At 48.1% G+C, this 17,172-nt stretch overlaps 1 protein-coding gene across 7 annotated transcripts in view; it reads right to left on the bottom strand.

Annotated features, from left to right (window-relative positions):
- Positions 1-17,172, bottom strand: part of NTM (neurotrimin) — a 969,816-nt gene that overhangs the window by 659,291 nt on the left and 293,353 nt on the right. For 3 of the 7 annotated variants that reach the window (XM_030829622.1, XM_012495987.2, XM_030829613.1), the window contains exon 2: positions 15,671-15,789. The exons of the other annotated variants lie outside the window; for them this stretch is intronic. In XM_030829622.1, the coding sequence (XP_030685482.1) occupies positions 15,671-15,725 (55 nt within the window). In that variant the 5' untranslated portion in view covers positions 15,726-15,789. The remainder of the gene's footprint in view (positions 1-15,670; positions 15,790-17,172) is intronic. 7 annotated transcript variants of the gene reach the window in all.

Here is a 17,172-nt window from a genome sequence, read left to right on the forward strand (position 1 = left end):
GCCTTGAGCATCCATTCCTGGCACTCACGGCCTCCCACATAAGTTGTGCTTGCAAGCAGGGCAGGGCTCAGGGGCCTGGGGCCACCAGGGCACAGAGTTCCTCCCGTCTCACCGTACGGTTTCCATATATATCAGACGCCAGAGGCAGATCTAGCTGCTGGTGATTTGGGCAACATCTGAAAAGCGCCCAACACTACCCACCAGTCTGTCATCATCAAAAATGTCAGTGTCAGGAAAGACAAAGGCAACAGCACTGCTCCAGATACGAAGAGTCTAAAGAGATGTGGCGACAGAACGCAGCTAAGTGGACGGGTCCGTCGTGGGGTGACTAATAGCGGACATTATTCAGACTGCTCCAGAGGCTGAAGTGGATCTGGGCTAAGTTTCTGGAATTCAGGCATCGTGTTGCGGCTGTGGAAGGGGACCCCTTGTTCTTAGAAGATGCTTAGTAAACACGGAGGGAAGCTGTTCCATACACTACTTTTGTTACATTTTTGAAGGTTTAAAATTTTCAACGAAGAAAAAGTGCACCAGACTGACTTCTTGAGCAAATCTGTCTCTCCCACGGCTAACTGTGGTGCCTGAAGGCCCATGTTAAAAACTTCAATTATAGACTTCCTGAAAATATGGGATTGTGAAGGTCATCTGATAAAACCTGTCTCTTACGTGCTCCCTCTACTATGTGCATATGCAGGTTTACAGTCACGCATGCATGCCCACACACAGGCATACCCCCACACACGCATGTACACAGGCCCAGACACACACAAACACACACACACACCCACACACACGCATGTACACAGGCCCAGACACACACAAACACACACACACACACACACCCTCAGTGCTAGAAAAACTCCAGCGCAGCCCTTCACTTCTTTGGATAGTTTAGACCCTTAAAATTTCCTTTATATTGAGCAGACTGCTCCCAAGTAACTTCTGGCCGTGGGTCTTGGTTTTACTTTATGTAATTATACAGAAAACATCTTCCTTTTCTACCAAACAGCACTTAAATATTCGAAAACAGTTATGTGCTCCCAAAGCCTCCTTTTTCAGTTTCTCTTCCCTACGTTCACCTGTTTTGAGACAAAATGGACCTTTGTGTCTTCCAACAGCCTCTTGCTAAACATCAAATTCTCCAGAAGAGAAAAGCAAGCGTTCAGATTCAAGGCTCTCATTTCAAAATCTGGCTAAATGTCAGTCCAGTCCCATGGTGACATGGACCTACCCGGCTAAGTTTCCAAGGGTGAAACCATTGGTCCAAGTGGTTTGCTTGCCAGTGCTCTCAACACCAAAGGTGAAAGCCATAAAAGATCCTCCCAGATTATGGATCTGGACTCCAGTTCTGGCCCCTGGAAGCAAAGTCAAGCAGAGTCTGAGCTTTTCTCTCTTCTAGAAACAGGGCCATTTTATTTTGGGGGATTTAAACGGAAAACATCTCTGCCTGAAATCTTGAGTCACTTTCATCTGACACAACAAAACCACAGGCAAAATGCTGGCAGAGGATCTTCTGAGTCAAGGCCCTCTGTGGAATTTTGTACACAGACAGTCTGTGGGTGGAGGGTCATGATGAGAAATGTACAAGCTTTGGAGTCCAAGCTGGGTGTGGATTTGGTCTCCTCTAGGATATAGCAGCTGTGAGAACTTGAGTAAGCTGCTCAGCCTCCCTCAGCCTCAGAGTCTCCTTTGGTTAAAATGAGATAATCCTACCTCCCTTATTGGGCTGTCATGAGAAATGGAAGAACAAAAATGCAAATTCTCTTGCTCATAGTAGGCACTCAACAAGCAGTGATTAATTAATGTGGCCACCATTCCAAAAAGGTTATAACAATGCATTTGGCAAAGGTTCAGTCTTTATTACTGGTTACTTAAGATACTAATGAATTATTGTAATAACATTTGTGAAATCATATCCTAGTCAGTAATAAGAATTTAAAAATGTGTTGGGGAAACCACCCATGATATATTGGGATTGAGCCAAGAAAGCCAGTCGACAACAGATGAGCTACTCGGCTGTTTAATACACTTAATAAAACAGTGTAGCTGCCTGAAATTGCTGTCTTGCTAAACAGAAATATCCCAAGGGTTTAAACAGAAAAGATAAATGCTGTCTTCGTCTTATACAAGAACCAAAGTAAAGATGGAACTGGAGATCTGGAAGCGCAGGCAGGATCTGGAAGACGGGTGCTAGGCGAAGGTTGAGGTCTGCTCACACGGGCTAAGCATTTGAAAAGAACAGAGCCTTCAAATATGGTGGGATGAATGCAGGAAATGGGACTTTGGAATCCATCTGGCATACTGGGAGCTTTCTTTCCTAGCAGCAAGTGAGTAGCTGTGTGAAGATCCAGATGAAAGGGAGAATACAAGACCAAATTCTGTAAACTATGAGCCCCACATCTTGGTCCCCAATCCATGCATGTCTTGGAGCTGCAATGAGTTTAGGTGCCTGACAACCTATATCCCGCGGGGAAGGTTTTTCTCTCCTTCAGAGAGTTTCAGAGAAGCAGCGTTACAGGTAACCAGACAGGGAAATCAAGCTGGCATATAACAAGGACAATATTCTTGAAACTGCAAATGGAGACAAGAAGGCTGGTTCTGTTACACTGAGCCAACACCAGATTCATGGGAACCAGAGAAAGACTACAATCATAGCACTGAATGACTTCAAATGAAATGAAGCAATCCCACACAAAGAGTTCGCTTGCCCAGCTGATACCAGCGAGTTGCCAGCTCTCTGGTGTTTCAGCATCCTCAAGGCCAGAGCATCCCAGCTGCAGGGCAGCAGAAGCACCATCCAGGTCATGCTGATCACTTTACAGGAGGCAAAGCCGAGATCCACCAAGGGTGTGCAGCCGCTAAGCCACAAACACCAAACTGAGCTTTAGGGTTCAGCTTTCTTTCTACTATACCAGCCTTCCTTTTCAAGAATGACAGCCCTAGGAGTGACAAGAATGTCTTGGGTAGAGAAGGAAGACTTTTTATGAACTGCATTCCTTTTCAGTGAGCTCTTTCCAGTTTCAAGGTAGGCGGTGGCCAAGCACTTGTGCAGCACGTCTGCTTCTCTGGGAAAGAGAACGTGTGCATGTGGCACTACTTCTCACGGCCACGCGAGGGCACCCGCACCCCGTGCTAGGACCCTTCCTCCTGCCTACCTGCCCACCCCTATGCTGTGTGTATATGTTTTTTCCATGAGGTCAGGAGTATCAAGGTTGTAAAATAACATATTTTCACTTGTTTTCTTCCTACATCCAAGACATAGCATTTCTGAAGTCAATTATCTCTCTGAGTTGCCATCATCTCCCCACCCTCTTTCTCTTTGTGCTGCCTTTCAACCCATCAGAGTCTGACACCAACAGACGGGGGAGTGGGGGGGGGTGGGCAAAAATGAATTTATTTTTCCTCACTGGTGATGTCAAATCCTTGTTCTGGCACTTTGTTTTAAAAGGCCTTCTGCAAACGTGAGATCTCTGTTCTCCAGCCTCAGGAGGGGGAGCCAAGAGAGAGTAGAGGGCTGCCATGCTGTCTACAGAGGGTCTCAGGTGTCACCTGGGCCCCCCAAGGCACAGGTCCCTTTAGTACCATTTGCCCAGCACTGCTCCTAGTGAGGGATGGAAGAGCATTTTTGCAGAGTTCCCAAAAGCAGACAAAATTAGAGCAGCACGCATCACCCCCTAACTGCATCATGTCACTGTCTGGCATCACACTTAAATGCAAGCTTTGTCCAGAGGTGGGCAGGTGACTCAGGTGACAAAAAGATAAGAAGAAAGACACACACATTGAAACGCATACACACAGACAATGAGGACACAATTTGCAGTTCTTACAAAGTACAGGCCTGGGGCCTGGCAGAAGCACTAGTGTTGATCTGGCAGAAAGGGCCCTGTGGTCCTTTTGGGGCTACCATAAGGCCCTGCTCAGAGAAGGCCACCAGCCTCCTTTGTCCTCTAAGGCAGGCATCCTACCACGTTAGCGGAGATGGGCTGGTCAACCGCAAGTCTCTCCACTCAGGAGCGCACAGGCAGCCCTGAGCACCCCCGTGGTCACCAGCTGTACCCCAGTGGGCACTCAGCAAGGGTGCTGGAGTCTCCTTCTTGACCCATTGTTGTACTCACAATTTACCACCAGAAACCTCAGGAATTTTCTCACCCTCTTGCCCTCCCCAGCCCTCTCTCTCACCCATCCCCATCTATTTTTAGGCTAAAGCCTAAAATAGACAAGGAACATGGTCACTCGCCACCTCCACCCGCACTGTTTCTTTTTAAGGAAATAGACAAGGAACACGGTCACTCCCCACCCCCACCCCAGCACCGAGGTCTTCTCTGTTTTAAGAGAGAAGTCATCACAAAGTCTTTCTTCCGAAGGCCAGAAAGAAGAGGCCAAGGCCGGTCCATAGGTATTTGAATTCCATAAGCCTCCACAGAGGCCCTACTATGTCCCTTTTCTATTGGTACCAGATTCTAGTGGGAAAATATATATGTGAATAAATATTCTGTCATACAATTAATGCCAGCCTAGAGCACCATGAACAAAGACAAGGTGGGTCTGAGCCTGGTCTGATGGGTGAATAGGAAGAGGCCAGGCAGAAGAGAATGGCCTGGAATCCCAGGGAGACTGAAAAGGTGAGGCACTGCAGCTGTCTGGGGTGTGTGATGCGGTTTCCTCGGAGCTGCAGAGCCACACAGCGCTCATCCAAACACGCCCACGCGTGCTTCACGAAGCAGGCCCAGTGCCGTCCGTGAGTGGGCAGTGCCTTCAAAGGAGGCTCATTTGCTCAGGTCGGCTGCCTCTGCCTTCACCTGGCCCCAGAAGCCTGGCTCGCTGGCGTCCCTGCCTGAACCCTCAATGCGTTTGGGCCTGTGCTATGCTTTGAGGCCCCCCTGGGTCCCCTTGCTGCTCTGCTCCTGGTGGGGAGGAAGGGACAGCACCACTCAGGCATTTTCCTCCCACGCCTACCAAGAAGGCCGGTCCTCCCAGACCCATGGTGTGGAAAGCCAAGTCCACTCCAGAAACAGGCAATTTGTGTAGAAAGACAAAGAGAAAGGGACGTGCACGCGGAGAGGAACACAGCGAGGGCACGCTGCGGGCCCCTGGCCATCTGCTGCTGAGTGGTGGTGCAGCCAGGGGACAGCCAACAGCCAGCCCAGTGCTCTCAGGTGGAGCCGGGACAGAGGCTTCTTTGTCCCTGAGCCAAGCACCTGCTGCTGTCCAAGGTTTGGAGCCCCCAAACCTTGACTTGACCTTCAAAGGAGTCTTAGCTCTCAAACCAACAGATATCATTGCCTCCACCAGGCGTCCGGGTCATTATTCTGAGGCAAGCTCAGGGGACACACTTCTCTTTGCCACTTTCGATGCCACTTCTTTGATCGACCACTGTCGATGGGCACTTTATCACTCTCCAGTGGCCTGTGAATTTGCCCAAGGCCTCTGCTTCTTAGACCACTGACTCTTGGCGGTTCTCACAGAGCTCTGAGCCATTTGCCACCTCTGCCAAGCCGCAGATATGCCCAGCCCAGCGTGGGCTCCTGAGGAGGGTGAGGGCAGCCACCAGTAGGCTCTGCCATCCCAGAGCTAACATGGATTCAACTGCATTCTCTGCAAGCCCAGAGCTGATGAGGCCCAGGCAAGCAGGAGCTGTAGTTGATGCCGTGAATATGCAGGTAATTTAGAAGGATGGAGACAGGTGTCCCTGGCCTTCCATAAATAAATTGCGCAGTGATAGGGCTGGGCAGGGAGGATGAGTATAGACGCGAGATAGCGCCCCAGGGAGCCAAGGGGTGGAACTGGCCTTCTAGACTGATTTTGCCTCTGCCTGGGGGAGATAGAAATGGCTCCTTCCTGGCATCCATAAAGTTGCTGAGCGCAGCCCTTACCTAGAAAGGCAAGGGCCAAAGCCTCCTAGCAAGTTCGTGAGCAGAGCCTATTGGGGAGGAATCCCTGGCGCTTTTGCTTGGAGAGAAACAGGGCTGGGAGGGTCAGAAGAAAGATGATGGGGGCAGGAAAAAGAGAAGGGAGGATGGAGTGAGAAAGGACAGAGCAGGAGGAAGAGGGGAGCATCTGCCGACGACGGTGAAGCAGAGGGAAGGACATCTGTTTGCAGAAGGGGCTGGGGGCCGCATTCCCTGGGAGCCTCCTGGGCCCCAGGCCTTTAGCATCTACTGAGTGAATACCCAGGATTGCTCACAGAGGGGGCAGAGGGGAAGGAGCTGGCTCTGATCACACAGCCACCTCTCCGGGCAGTGTCAGAGGTGGTTTTAGCTTAGATCTGAGGCCTCCAAGAAGGGCTATGCCTCTCAGACAGCAACCACATCTGAGAAATGAACCTCCCTGACCCAGTGGGGTAGAGGAGCAAGTGAGGCAGGGAGGAGAAGGGGACACAGTAGTCCTAGCCCTCGACTCTCAGGCCCTCTTAGCCTTGTCTCCTGCCCCAGTACCACATGTTCATTTCCCTTGGCCTCACCCCAGCCCCATTAGAGCCTCAATTCCAGGTAGAGAGTGAGCAGCTAGCAGAGAAGGCCCAGCCCCAGCGGAGCCCTGCTCTCCAAGCCACGTTGCCACAGCACTCAGAAATGGGAACGAAACAGACAGCCACAGAATAATACATGAATGCAGACATGCATTCCTTAGCAAAAATAAATAAATGTAAAAGAAAGAAAGAAAGAAGAAAGAGAAAGAAAGATAGAAGAAAGAGAAAGAGAAAGAGAAAAGAAAGAGAAAGAAAGAAAGAAAGAAAGAAAGAAAGAAAGAAAGAAAGAAAGAAAGAAAGAAAGAGAAAGAAAGAAAGAAAAAGGAAAGATTTGAGAGCAGTTTTTTTCTATTTTTCCTTCTTTGGCTCATTTTGCTTAAAACCTCCAAGCCCACTTTTTGCCAAAAGGGATGAGGGTGGAGTGGGTACTGGACATGGCGGGAGAAGAGCTTTTGGGGTGCCTTCTGTTATCTTGGAGTGAGGCAGCTGATGTGATATTTTAATAGGGAACTCATTTTAATAGCCTACAAATGAGGAGTCAGAGACAATTAAAATTCATTTCCAATTAATTGTTTTTTCTTCTCTCATTACCAAGAGTTGCCAGTCAGACACCAACAAAGCCTTCAAAACAAAAGCAGCTCGCAGCCTCCGCTTCAATCTGATGCCACCTGGAAGGAGGCTCCAGAGAGTGTCAGCATCTTTGCTTCAAACTTCTCTCCCTTCAGCAAATGACTTATCCGGCCCCTTTGCGGGCAAGAGATAGCTCAAATCTTTAGAAGCTGGGACCCTCTAAGTCGTGAAGTCACGGACAAGTTTATTACCACGGCGCTGCAGGATACTTTCTTATAGTTTTTAGTACTGGTTTATTTGCCCTCCTGAGGAACGGTCTGAGCAAGCGCATTTCTTGAGGCTGATTTAGCTTCCTGTCTTTCCCCCGCTGCCGCCCTTCTATGCTGTGACCAAAAATCCAGGCTACGAAAAACAGCCTGAGATGACAGAGCCTCACCAGAGCCTGGAGCCGGAAGCCTCGGTGCCCCCACTGCTTAATTGCTGAGTGACGTTGCTCTCCGCCCCCCAACCTGTGCAACAAGGGAGCCTCCTTCAATGCCCCTAACATGCCTTGCAGCTCTACAACCTTCACTCTGCATTAAAAACACATTATCAATGGCATCTATGAAACACTTAATGGATGCTAAGTATCTTACGTGCACACCTCACTTAATGCTCATAAAAAACCTCCTTAACCAGGTGCCTCTGGTATCCACCAGTTCTCAGAGGAAGAAACCAGGCTACGGGACTTTTCCAATCATGGCGAGCCAGGGTTTCAGCTTGGCTGATTCCAGAGCCCGACCTTTAACCTCTATTTCCTCCATGGTTTTGATCTCTGACCCCCTTTAAGATGCCAGAGTTCCTGGAAAATCCTCAGCCTTGTTCTCTCTCTCTCTCTCTCTCTCTCTTTGGATGGGGGAAACTTCTAGTGAAACTCCTCACCTCATCTGGATCTTGATGACTAGAGTGGACAGCCCTGAATGACCAACCCTACGGGGCGCAGAGAAACCGGGACAGGGACTCTACCGCGTCTTTCCTGGTACAAAACTCAGAGGGGCACGGTCGCTTCCCCAAGCTCCAGCCCCTTTCGAAAGCCGGAAGCTGGGCTCCCCCTACTGGCCACCACCAGTGGAACAAGTCTCCACAAGGACTAAAGTTCTCACTGAGCCTTTATTATTATTATTATTATTATTATTGTTGTTTGAAATGCCTCATAATAACCGGGATAGATTTCTTAGGAAGCCAAATAATGGGATGCATTTCTACCCTGGCTTTATAATTAATGTTTGCATCATTTATCTTTCGTGGAAAGATTATTCTGACTAACGAGGTTCTGGGCCACTAATTCATTACACTGCCTTGTCACTTCCTGCTCCTTCTTATTACCCAGAAATAGACTCATTAGTCAGAGTTCAATGCCAGGGAGAAATTGTGTTCCTTAATTTAATTCCCTCACTCACTTCTGGGCCCCATGTTTGTCTGAAACTGGGGATTAGAAGGGGGAAGAAAGGAGTCATCTTCAGTCTCTGCTTCAGACTCATTATACCTTCCGCCTTGTTCCTATCCAACAGGGAAAGGGTCAGGAAAGCTTGTTGTGGTGGCCACGCGGGTGCTGTCCTTTCTCCACTCAAAGCTACAAGCAGGTGAGGGGCCACAGCCCAACCACTTAGGGACTTGTAACATATAATCAAGGTGTTTTTTTTTTTTTTTAAATCTCCACTCACAATTAGTGGTACTACCTGGGAATCCTTAGGAATATTCAGGCATTGCTGATAGTAAATGCTGTAGAAGATATTTATTTATTTATAGATAGATAGATAGATAGATAGATAAATAGAGGTAGATATACACGCACACATATATGCATGACACAAAGTGCTTCCAAAGTCCTCTACCACAAGAACGTAAGGTGATATAATATAGACACTAACAGCCCAGGCTCGTGTTCCATTGGCATGAGTTCAAATCCTGCCTCTTCTCATGCGAGTTGCAAGACCTTATTCAAGATACTTAACCTCCCCTGGCTGCAGCTTCTCAACCACAAAATAGGAATGACAAAAGCTATCTCTCATCATTGTGAGGCTCAAGCCGCACAAGGCACCAGAAGTGGATTGCACAGTGTGCGGCAACTGTGACTATTAAGAACTTGGAAGAGAGGTGCCCTTGGAGTTCAACTAATCAAAACCCAGCCGTGGGAAGACAGGGTGTCTCCAGGCAGTGGGTCCCAATCCTGGCAGTACAGAGGAGACACCTGCAGATGCTCAAGCCCACCCAGACTGTTTGAGTTGGAATCTCAGGCGTGTGGGGAGGGCGTCCATGGGTTTAAAAGTTCCCGGGTGCTTCCAAGGTGAGATCAGGGTGAGAAGCCCTCAAGGTCTCAAGGTCTGCTCAGGGATGTTTCACTCCTGGGCTATTCCTGTTGAGAGAAGCATGAGGCTGAACACTTGCTCACTGCGGTAAGGCAGGAAACTTTCTCTGCATCCCTCCATGACCAGGATTAGTACTCACGTGGTTCCAGGTTCTGGGTAGCTCACTGGGGGCAAAAGCAGGTGTATCACCTGCTGTCGCGGGGCTGCTCCCCTACTGGGGAGCTGGAATCGGAGCACCAATGAATGCTTACGTACAAAGCAAAACAAATGCATGGAAGAAAAAGGGTGGATTCCAGGGTGAGCACCCAGCCTGGGGATCAGGAAGGCTTTCCCAAGGAAGGGTCTTCGGTTGAATTATTAAGGGTACTGAGGGTCACCCTGGAACAGAGGGATCAGAAGTGCTTTCTAGGCAGAAGGAGTAAAGACTACGGCAAAGCCCAGGTGGCTGGAACAAGAACAACCCACAGAAGAGCAGAGCTGGAGTGCAAGCAGAGGCCAGGATCCACAGGCTTTGTAGATTCTGCCCAGAATTGGGGTCCTCCTCTTTAAGGGAAAAGGGAGCTTTAAATGAAGGAGTCCCAGGTAGGGTGCAGAGGTGGGATGGCAAGATCCAATAAGCCAGCCCTGAAACCCACTTACTTCCTTGCAGCGTAATCGTGAGAACCAAGGCCATGGCATGGAGCAAGGGGCCAGCCAAAGCACTCCCCCTCTGCCAGGGTTCCCTAGGCCTCCAAGTCAGTTCCTTAGAGGACACTGCATGGCCCCAGACCCCAATGCATGGGGCTGAATCTCTCAGACGTGAGACCTGGATCTTTACTCACCCAGGCACGGATCAATAGCTCAGCTTCCAGAAATGTGAATCCCAGCCACAGCTGGAAAAGAATGCCCTCCTCCCTGGTAAGTCATCCCACTGGAATGGCAGTGTGTCACCAGCCTTTAGTGAGTGCAGCTTTGTGAGTCCTTCACCAAGTCCCTTGGTGTCTCTGTTGCACTGATCTTATCCATTTGTGGACCAGAGAGGCTGAGGACCCTGTTGTGGGTCGGGGACTCTGGGAATGTCATCCAGGGCTACTTGGCTTTCAGTCAACCTCTGCCCAGAGATCATAGGCATCTCCCATCTCAGGGTGCCAGAATTGGATGTGTTCGTCGAGTATGTCACTTCATTCTGGGATCCTCTGTTCTGTGAGGGGTGGTTGTAGGCATGGCTCCAATGGGGTAGGCCAGGCTGGGGGCAGACAGGTGGTCTCCTGCCCTCACGATGCCTTGTGCATTTGTGGTATATTGCGGTCAATGATTTCCTCCTCAGTGAAGCTAGTCATTAGAAGTGAATCCATGAGTCTGACCGTAGCTGTTTGTAACTGTAAGTTTCATTGAAATAAAAGAACCCTCTGGCAATTATAAGACAGGAGGCAGGGCCAGGGGCAGGGTGTGGACGTCTCATGAGCCATATTCTACGGCACTGCTTCTCCCATGGCAGTAAGGTTGAGAGCTAAGGAGTTCAGCCAGTTCTGCTTGTTCCCAGACATTGCGACTGAGTCTAGATGAATGCATTTTGTGACTTTGTTAGTTTGCTAGAGCTGCCATAACAAAATACCACAGACCGGGTAGCTCAGACAACAGAAATTTGTTTCCTCACACTCTGCAGGTTAGAAGTTCAAGATCAATGTGTCGGCAGCGTCAGTTTCCTCTTAGGCATCTCTCCTTGGCTTGCAGATGGCTGCCTTCTTTCTGTGTCTTCACATGAACTCTCCTCCCTGTGTGCTGTGTCCTGATCACTCTCTATAAGGACATCAGTCATATTGGATTCAGGCCGAGCCATATGACCTCTTTTTGCCCTAATCACCTCTTTAAGTATCTCCCAATACAGTCACCTTCTGAATGACTGGAGGTCAGGACTTCAACATGTAAATTTTGGAAAGACCCTGTTCAGCCCATAACAGTGACCAAACAGTATGGACAAAGCTCTTTATCCTTCACTTGCCAGGGATCTCTACTTGGCTTTCCACATCAGTGCAATCACTGTTTACCCAAAATATTTGTTACCCTGTAGTACAAAAAGGTTTACATTCTGAATAGCTGGGCAAATGTCAGGATTAAGATAACTCACTCCAGAGATGAGGTGTGGGAAGGATGGGTAAGAGGAAGCCGCTGTCTCCAGGTGTCAGCCTTGAGAGGAGATCCCTTCTTAATTTCCCTGCGGGACAGGAGGGAACGTGTGAATGCCACTGGCAAACACAGATGGCATTTAGAGCACGGTTCTCCCTAAGGCTTGGTGGGTACCCATCCGTGGCTGCAGGAAGCAGTTCTGTGGGTTGTGTCTCCCGTGCCCAACAGAAGCGCAGAGGATATGGGCTCCAGGAGTTCAAAGTCAGTCACACACGAGGATGTGCCGAGTGATCCTCGTCCCTTTGTTTAGTTTCTCTGAGTAACAATCGTCCCTTTACTCTGTCTGTCATTAAAGGACGGCAACAGATGTAAAAGAGTGGCTTTTAAATGTTGCCGGAAAAAGGAAATATTAAAATCTAAAAAAAAAAACAAAAACAAAAACAAAAAACAACGGAAGAGAACAGTGGCCCGCTTCTGACTCACGGCATTCTACAGCATTCTATGATCTCTTGACTTTGGGGATAATGAACTACATCTCAAATCTACTTGGTTTATTTTACTAAAATTATCAAATTAACATATAGGAAGAAGAAGACACGGGAACCGCAACGTATGGCGCATGTTCATTTGGTACCTGGCACTGGGGATAGACAGCTGGAGAGAGGGAGAATTTAATTTCCTGGGGCCCATACGCCTCTGAGTGATTGGCAGGCTAATTTTGCTCTCCACTAGGCCTGGTATTGAAAGGAAGTGAAGATGCAGAAAGCTGCCAAGAACTGTTCCTTGTATTGGCAAAAATTCTAGACCTCATTAGAAAAATCAAGAACTAGATTCAGAAATTTGGAAGGCCACAGTGAGAGGGGATTTTTCAAGTAATGATAATTATTACATATTGTCAGAGTATCCTTTTACAGGTACTTGGTCTCTGGTTAAGCTTATGCAGTATTATACTACCATGCTTCTGTCCTCATGTTGAGAGGTTCAGAGAACTTAATAAATTGCCCAAGTCACACAGCAAATTGGTAGCAGATGCAGGCCTCAAACTGGGTTCTTCTCAATCTGGGCCCAGCTCTTTGTCACCTCCCTGTGCTGGCTCCACTGGGGAGCCCTGTCCAGAGAGGCCTGGCAGCCAAGAGTTTGGTCGATCTGCACAGCTAGAGGGGAGCGAGCCCAGGGTGGTCCAAAGACTTTCCTTTCCTGTCACCTTCTGCTCTTTTGGGATAGAATTTTCATCCCAAAGCAGTTAAGTGCACAAATACTGCCGTCAGATAGACACAAGCTCTAATTCAAGCTTCAAGGTCACATGCAAATTATCTCATCGCTTTAAGCCTGGATTTCCTTGTTTGTAAGAAGAAGATGATAAAACCAGTATCATAGAATTGCTTTGAAAACAAGATAAATCTGTGTGTGTGTGTGTGTGTGTGTGTGTGTGTGTGTGTGTTTGTGTGTATTGTTTAGTAAGGTGTCTGACACTTAGTAAGGCTTAGCTAAAAAAGAAAAAAAAAGGTAACAAAAACATCCTTGTCCAAAGAGAGAGTGGGAACCTCAGCGATCCTCAAAGCTGGCTTTGCCAGGGCTGCCAAGGGAGTGACTTGCTGTTGAAGACCATACAGTTCTTTGTTTCCATCTCTGCTAGAAGCGGTGCGCACAGTCCACCTCGCACTCACTGCTGCTCCCTCAAAGCTAGAGAACCAGAGCTGAGAAGCAGAAACCTTCTCAGTGGCCTGGCCTGTGCTGCAGACAGACAGAGGGGTCAAGGAAGGCCTCAGGACCGGAGGCAGAGACAGGAATGGAGTGAGAGAGATCAGTGCTGGACCCAAGATGATTAACTGTGCCAACCTGGGGCACTGGCGCTAGGGAGATGGTCAGATCGACGGATTCCAAGCCAATGAAGAGCCTGGCGCATTCAGCAGCCAAGCTGTGAAGTTAAACACAGCAACGGGGCCAGGCGTTTGGTGAGCGATGAGGGTGCTGAAACAGTACACATGTATCTTGGGAAACAACACTGAGCGGCCAGATCTGGTTCTGAAAAATGTCTTTGCTCCTTCTCACCTTTCAAAGGCAAAATCACAGCTCTGTGAGTATGCATGTAGGAATATGAACGTGTGTGTGAGCACGTGCCAGTGTTTGTGTGTTGGGGGTGGGGGGTGCCTGTAAACACTACACCTTTGTCCTCTTATTCCACCAGGGCCCAGTAGTGCTGGGGAATGTGCTGTTTATTAGGCAGGTGCAAATAGAATGTCATTCCCATGGTTCTGAGAATCATAGCATATTAAAACTATTCAAATATATCCCATGGACTTACATACTCTGTGGAAAATGTTCTCGTAAAATTAACATATACTCTATTACCTCCTTATTAATGGGAAATTCGGAGGGACTGCCTTCATCCATCACAGTAAGCTGGGCCCCTCAGCGTTCCCCGCCCCAAGCTGACAAGGCAAGCTCTGAGGTCCACAGGGAGCCAGGAGGGAAGGCCGTCCCTTTTCACCCATGCAATGCCTACCCTATGCAGAAACGGGAGGACCTCAAGACCAGAAAGCAATTATATTGTAGCCCTTATTCTGTGGACACTCAAAAACACACGAATGTTCCCACTAAATCAGTGACTCCATCAACCTTGATCCACAGGCCTTGGCTGGAGCAGAGGCACTGCAGGAAGCCACGTGGCTAAGAACCCACCTTCTTATTGCCATGTTGGGCAGCTTCTAGGAGTGCTTCCTGGTTTCAGATTTTCAATTTTCAAAGCAGGGTGGGGGTGGCGTACAGCCCTTGCTCAGGCTAGGAGCCAGATACGTGGCAGCTTAATTTTCCCCATTATGCAGGGCAAATACCAAGAAGCATTCCCAGGTGTGTCTGCAACCATGAAAATGTGCCACGAGTCACAGTGTCTTCGGAGGAAATGAAAGACCACAGGACGGGGACATGGCATCATGAAAAAAGACGCTTTGTCATTTTCAACATATGGTGACACTTTTCCTAATTTAGAGGGGGAAGCTGGGCGTTGAGTTTTCTTTTATCCCTCCTCTTTGTTAAAAGCAAGGGAAAGAAGATTTAAAGAACATCTGTGTATTCAAATGATAGAAACAGAATTATACACTTTCAATAACAAATTCTAGTATTTTTGTCTCTTTCGAAGATTTCCGAAGCCTATAGATTTCTCTCGTGTTTGTGAGAGCATTTCCTCTGAGACCTTAGACACAGTATTGAAGATGAAATTGTTTTTGTCTTTTTCCCCTTACTGTTAACCCAGCCCCCACTTCATTCTGTTAATCTCCTTTAATTGGACATAAGACTGAGTATGTTCAATATTTTTATTGAATTGAGTTTTATGTTTCCAGTCTGGATTTATAGACTGTTAAACAGAATGTTTTACGTTTCTCTCTCTAAGAAAATAACAAATACATGTGGGACAGAGCCATCAATTATATCAGTGGATTGTTGGCAACTCACGGGGGCGGGGGGAAAGGAGCATTTTCACTCTACTCTTAGGGGAAAGCAATTATATTTAAGAGCAGTAGAAACCCAAAACTAGGCTGGAACTTCAAAATGCCTTTCTTGACTGACCAAGAAAAGGTACAGTGACTACAATGACAAACCAGCCCCCAGATCTTTTAGAAAGCTACTCTGCCTCATACTAAAGAGAAAATAAGTGACGTTTCAGCCTCGGCGACCAGGCAGGAATAGAAAAATACATTGACAGTGGTTGGATACACCTTAAAATTAAGTAAAAAATTCTTAATATACAAGATCTCAGTTTTCCCACAAATCTCCTTTCTGTCCAGAAATTTCCATGCTATTTACTGCCTGATCATGTCAGGAATGACATTCTTTCTTGTTCTTGATTTTCCTTCCTGGAATGTTTGAATCCTGCCTCTCCAGAACACATTTCCCTACTTCCTCTAGGCCCTACTCACAGCAATGTAGCTGACACACAGCATTAGCGGGCAAAACCTCAAATCCTTTCTGACTTGGAACTTCACCCAGGAAAGACCTCTAGCAAAAGTGCTGGCCATTGTGTCACAGGACAAACCCCTTTCAAAGAACAAAGCTCTCATCATCTCAAAAGCCACAGTCACCACCTGGACCTTCCGTCCTGAGGAAAGGATTCTCCACCGAATCTGGGGGGAAGACCCCCCACTAGTCCGTGCAAAGGATGAAGAATTGAGTATGCACCTACCTGTGCCCTTCCATTTCCACCTCTTCCCACCTTCCCCGTTTCTTTTTCCGCTCATTTTTTTTCCACTTTAAAAACATCCAACTTTGCCTTGGGGATGAGCAGAATGAAATGTCACTTACCTATAAAAAGAGACAGAAGAGAAAGCCATGCATCACATTACACACAAGTTCTTTGAAATCAAGGCCAGCTTCTGACTTTGAAACTGTAACAATGAGTGAATATTATTTTTTCATCCTACCTTTCTATATTTAATGAAACTGAAGATTTTGCAAGTAGCCCATCCCCAGGGCCCAGTCTCCCTTCGTGATTTTCCTTTTGTTTCTTTGCCTCCCCCGTCCCTCTTCACCACCCTAGCCCCACACCGTCTGTCCCTGCTTCATGGATGAAAGGTCAGGAAGGATTAAGGGGGGGTGCACAGACCCGGAGATCAAGGCCAGCCCTCAGATGTGGGCAGCAAGGTTTTGAGGCACGAGGAGCCGCTTTTCGCCTCTTTTCTCACAGGTCACAGAGATGGGACCCAGGGTCAGCACCGGCTGGTGCCTCTCGGGAGGAGGGAGGAAGGTCAGCTCCCCGCAGGGTGACTTTCCACCTGGTGGCTTCGGGGCTCTTTCAAATGCCTCTGCTCTGAGTCTTCCTCCTCTCTCCCTCCCTCACCCTCACCCTCTCAGCCCTCCTGGTTTGGGTGTGAATGAATTCATCCAAGGTCTCCATCCCCCGCTTCATCCTGCAGCATCTGTCTTTCAGATTTGCTTCTACAGAAAACCTCATCATTGCAGCACCCTGAGGCCAACAACCACCTGAATGGGTCATTGTTTTCAGTCCCCTGCCTCAATACAGGATGCAAACTGGTCCACCCGAGTTCTACGAGTCCTACTGGACACTTTGAGAACCCTGAGATGCTGAGTCCCCGCCTTGCCCGGCTCCTGGCCCCAGAGGCTCCCTGTCTTCATGCAGCAAGCTCCTTGTGGCCGACTGATTCGGTTCTGTTGGCTGCAGGGAAGCCAGGCTCTGAGCATTCTACCTGCAAGAAGAGCCCCTCGCCCACCATGCTATGTAGCGGATCCTTCACGTGCTCGCATATCGGAAAATTGACTTCACTGTCCTGCCAGTGTCTTCTTCTTCTTATGCCTGAATAACTCAGTTCCTTTTAGCCTCTTCTTAAAGATTTCAGTTTTCCATCTTTCCTCCTCCAAGCTCCTCTGAGACCCTCCATGGAGGACAGCTCAGAGCTGAGCCCTGGAGAGAAAAGCAGCCATGTGTCCCCCGATTCTGTTGCTGCATCCCCCAAAGAGGTTTCCAATCAAGATGCTCTGCCAGAAACGGAATTACGGTCAAATATCGCATCCCGATCACATTAGTATGTTAAAGACTTGGAGAGCGTTCGAGGTAAAGATCTATGCTGAAACTTTTCCTAACAGTATTTGACTCAGAAATGTTTCTTGCTATATATAAATTAAAACACCACACTTCAGAAGGATGACACTTTTTTTCTCGTTATGAAT

The sequence above is a fragment of the Nomascus leucogenys genome, chromosome 15 (genome assembly GCF_006542625.1).
Source record: "Nomascus leucogenys isolate Asia chromosome 15, Asia_NLE_v1, whole genome shotgun sequence".
NCBI lineage: Eukaryota > Metazoa > Chordata > Mammalia > Primates > Hylobatidae > Nomascus > Nomascus leucogenys.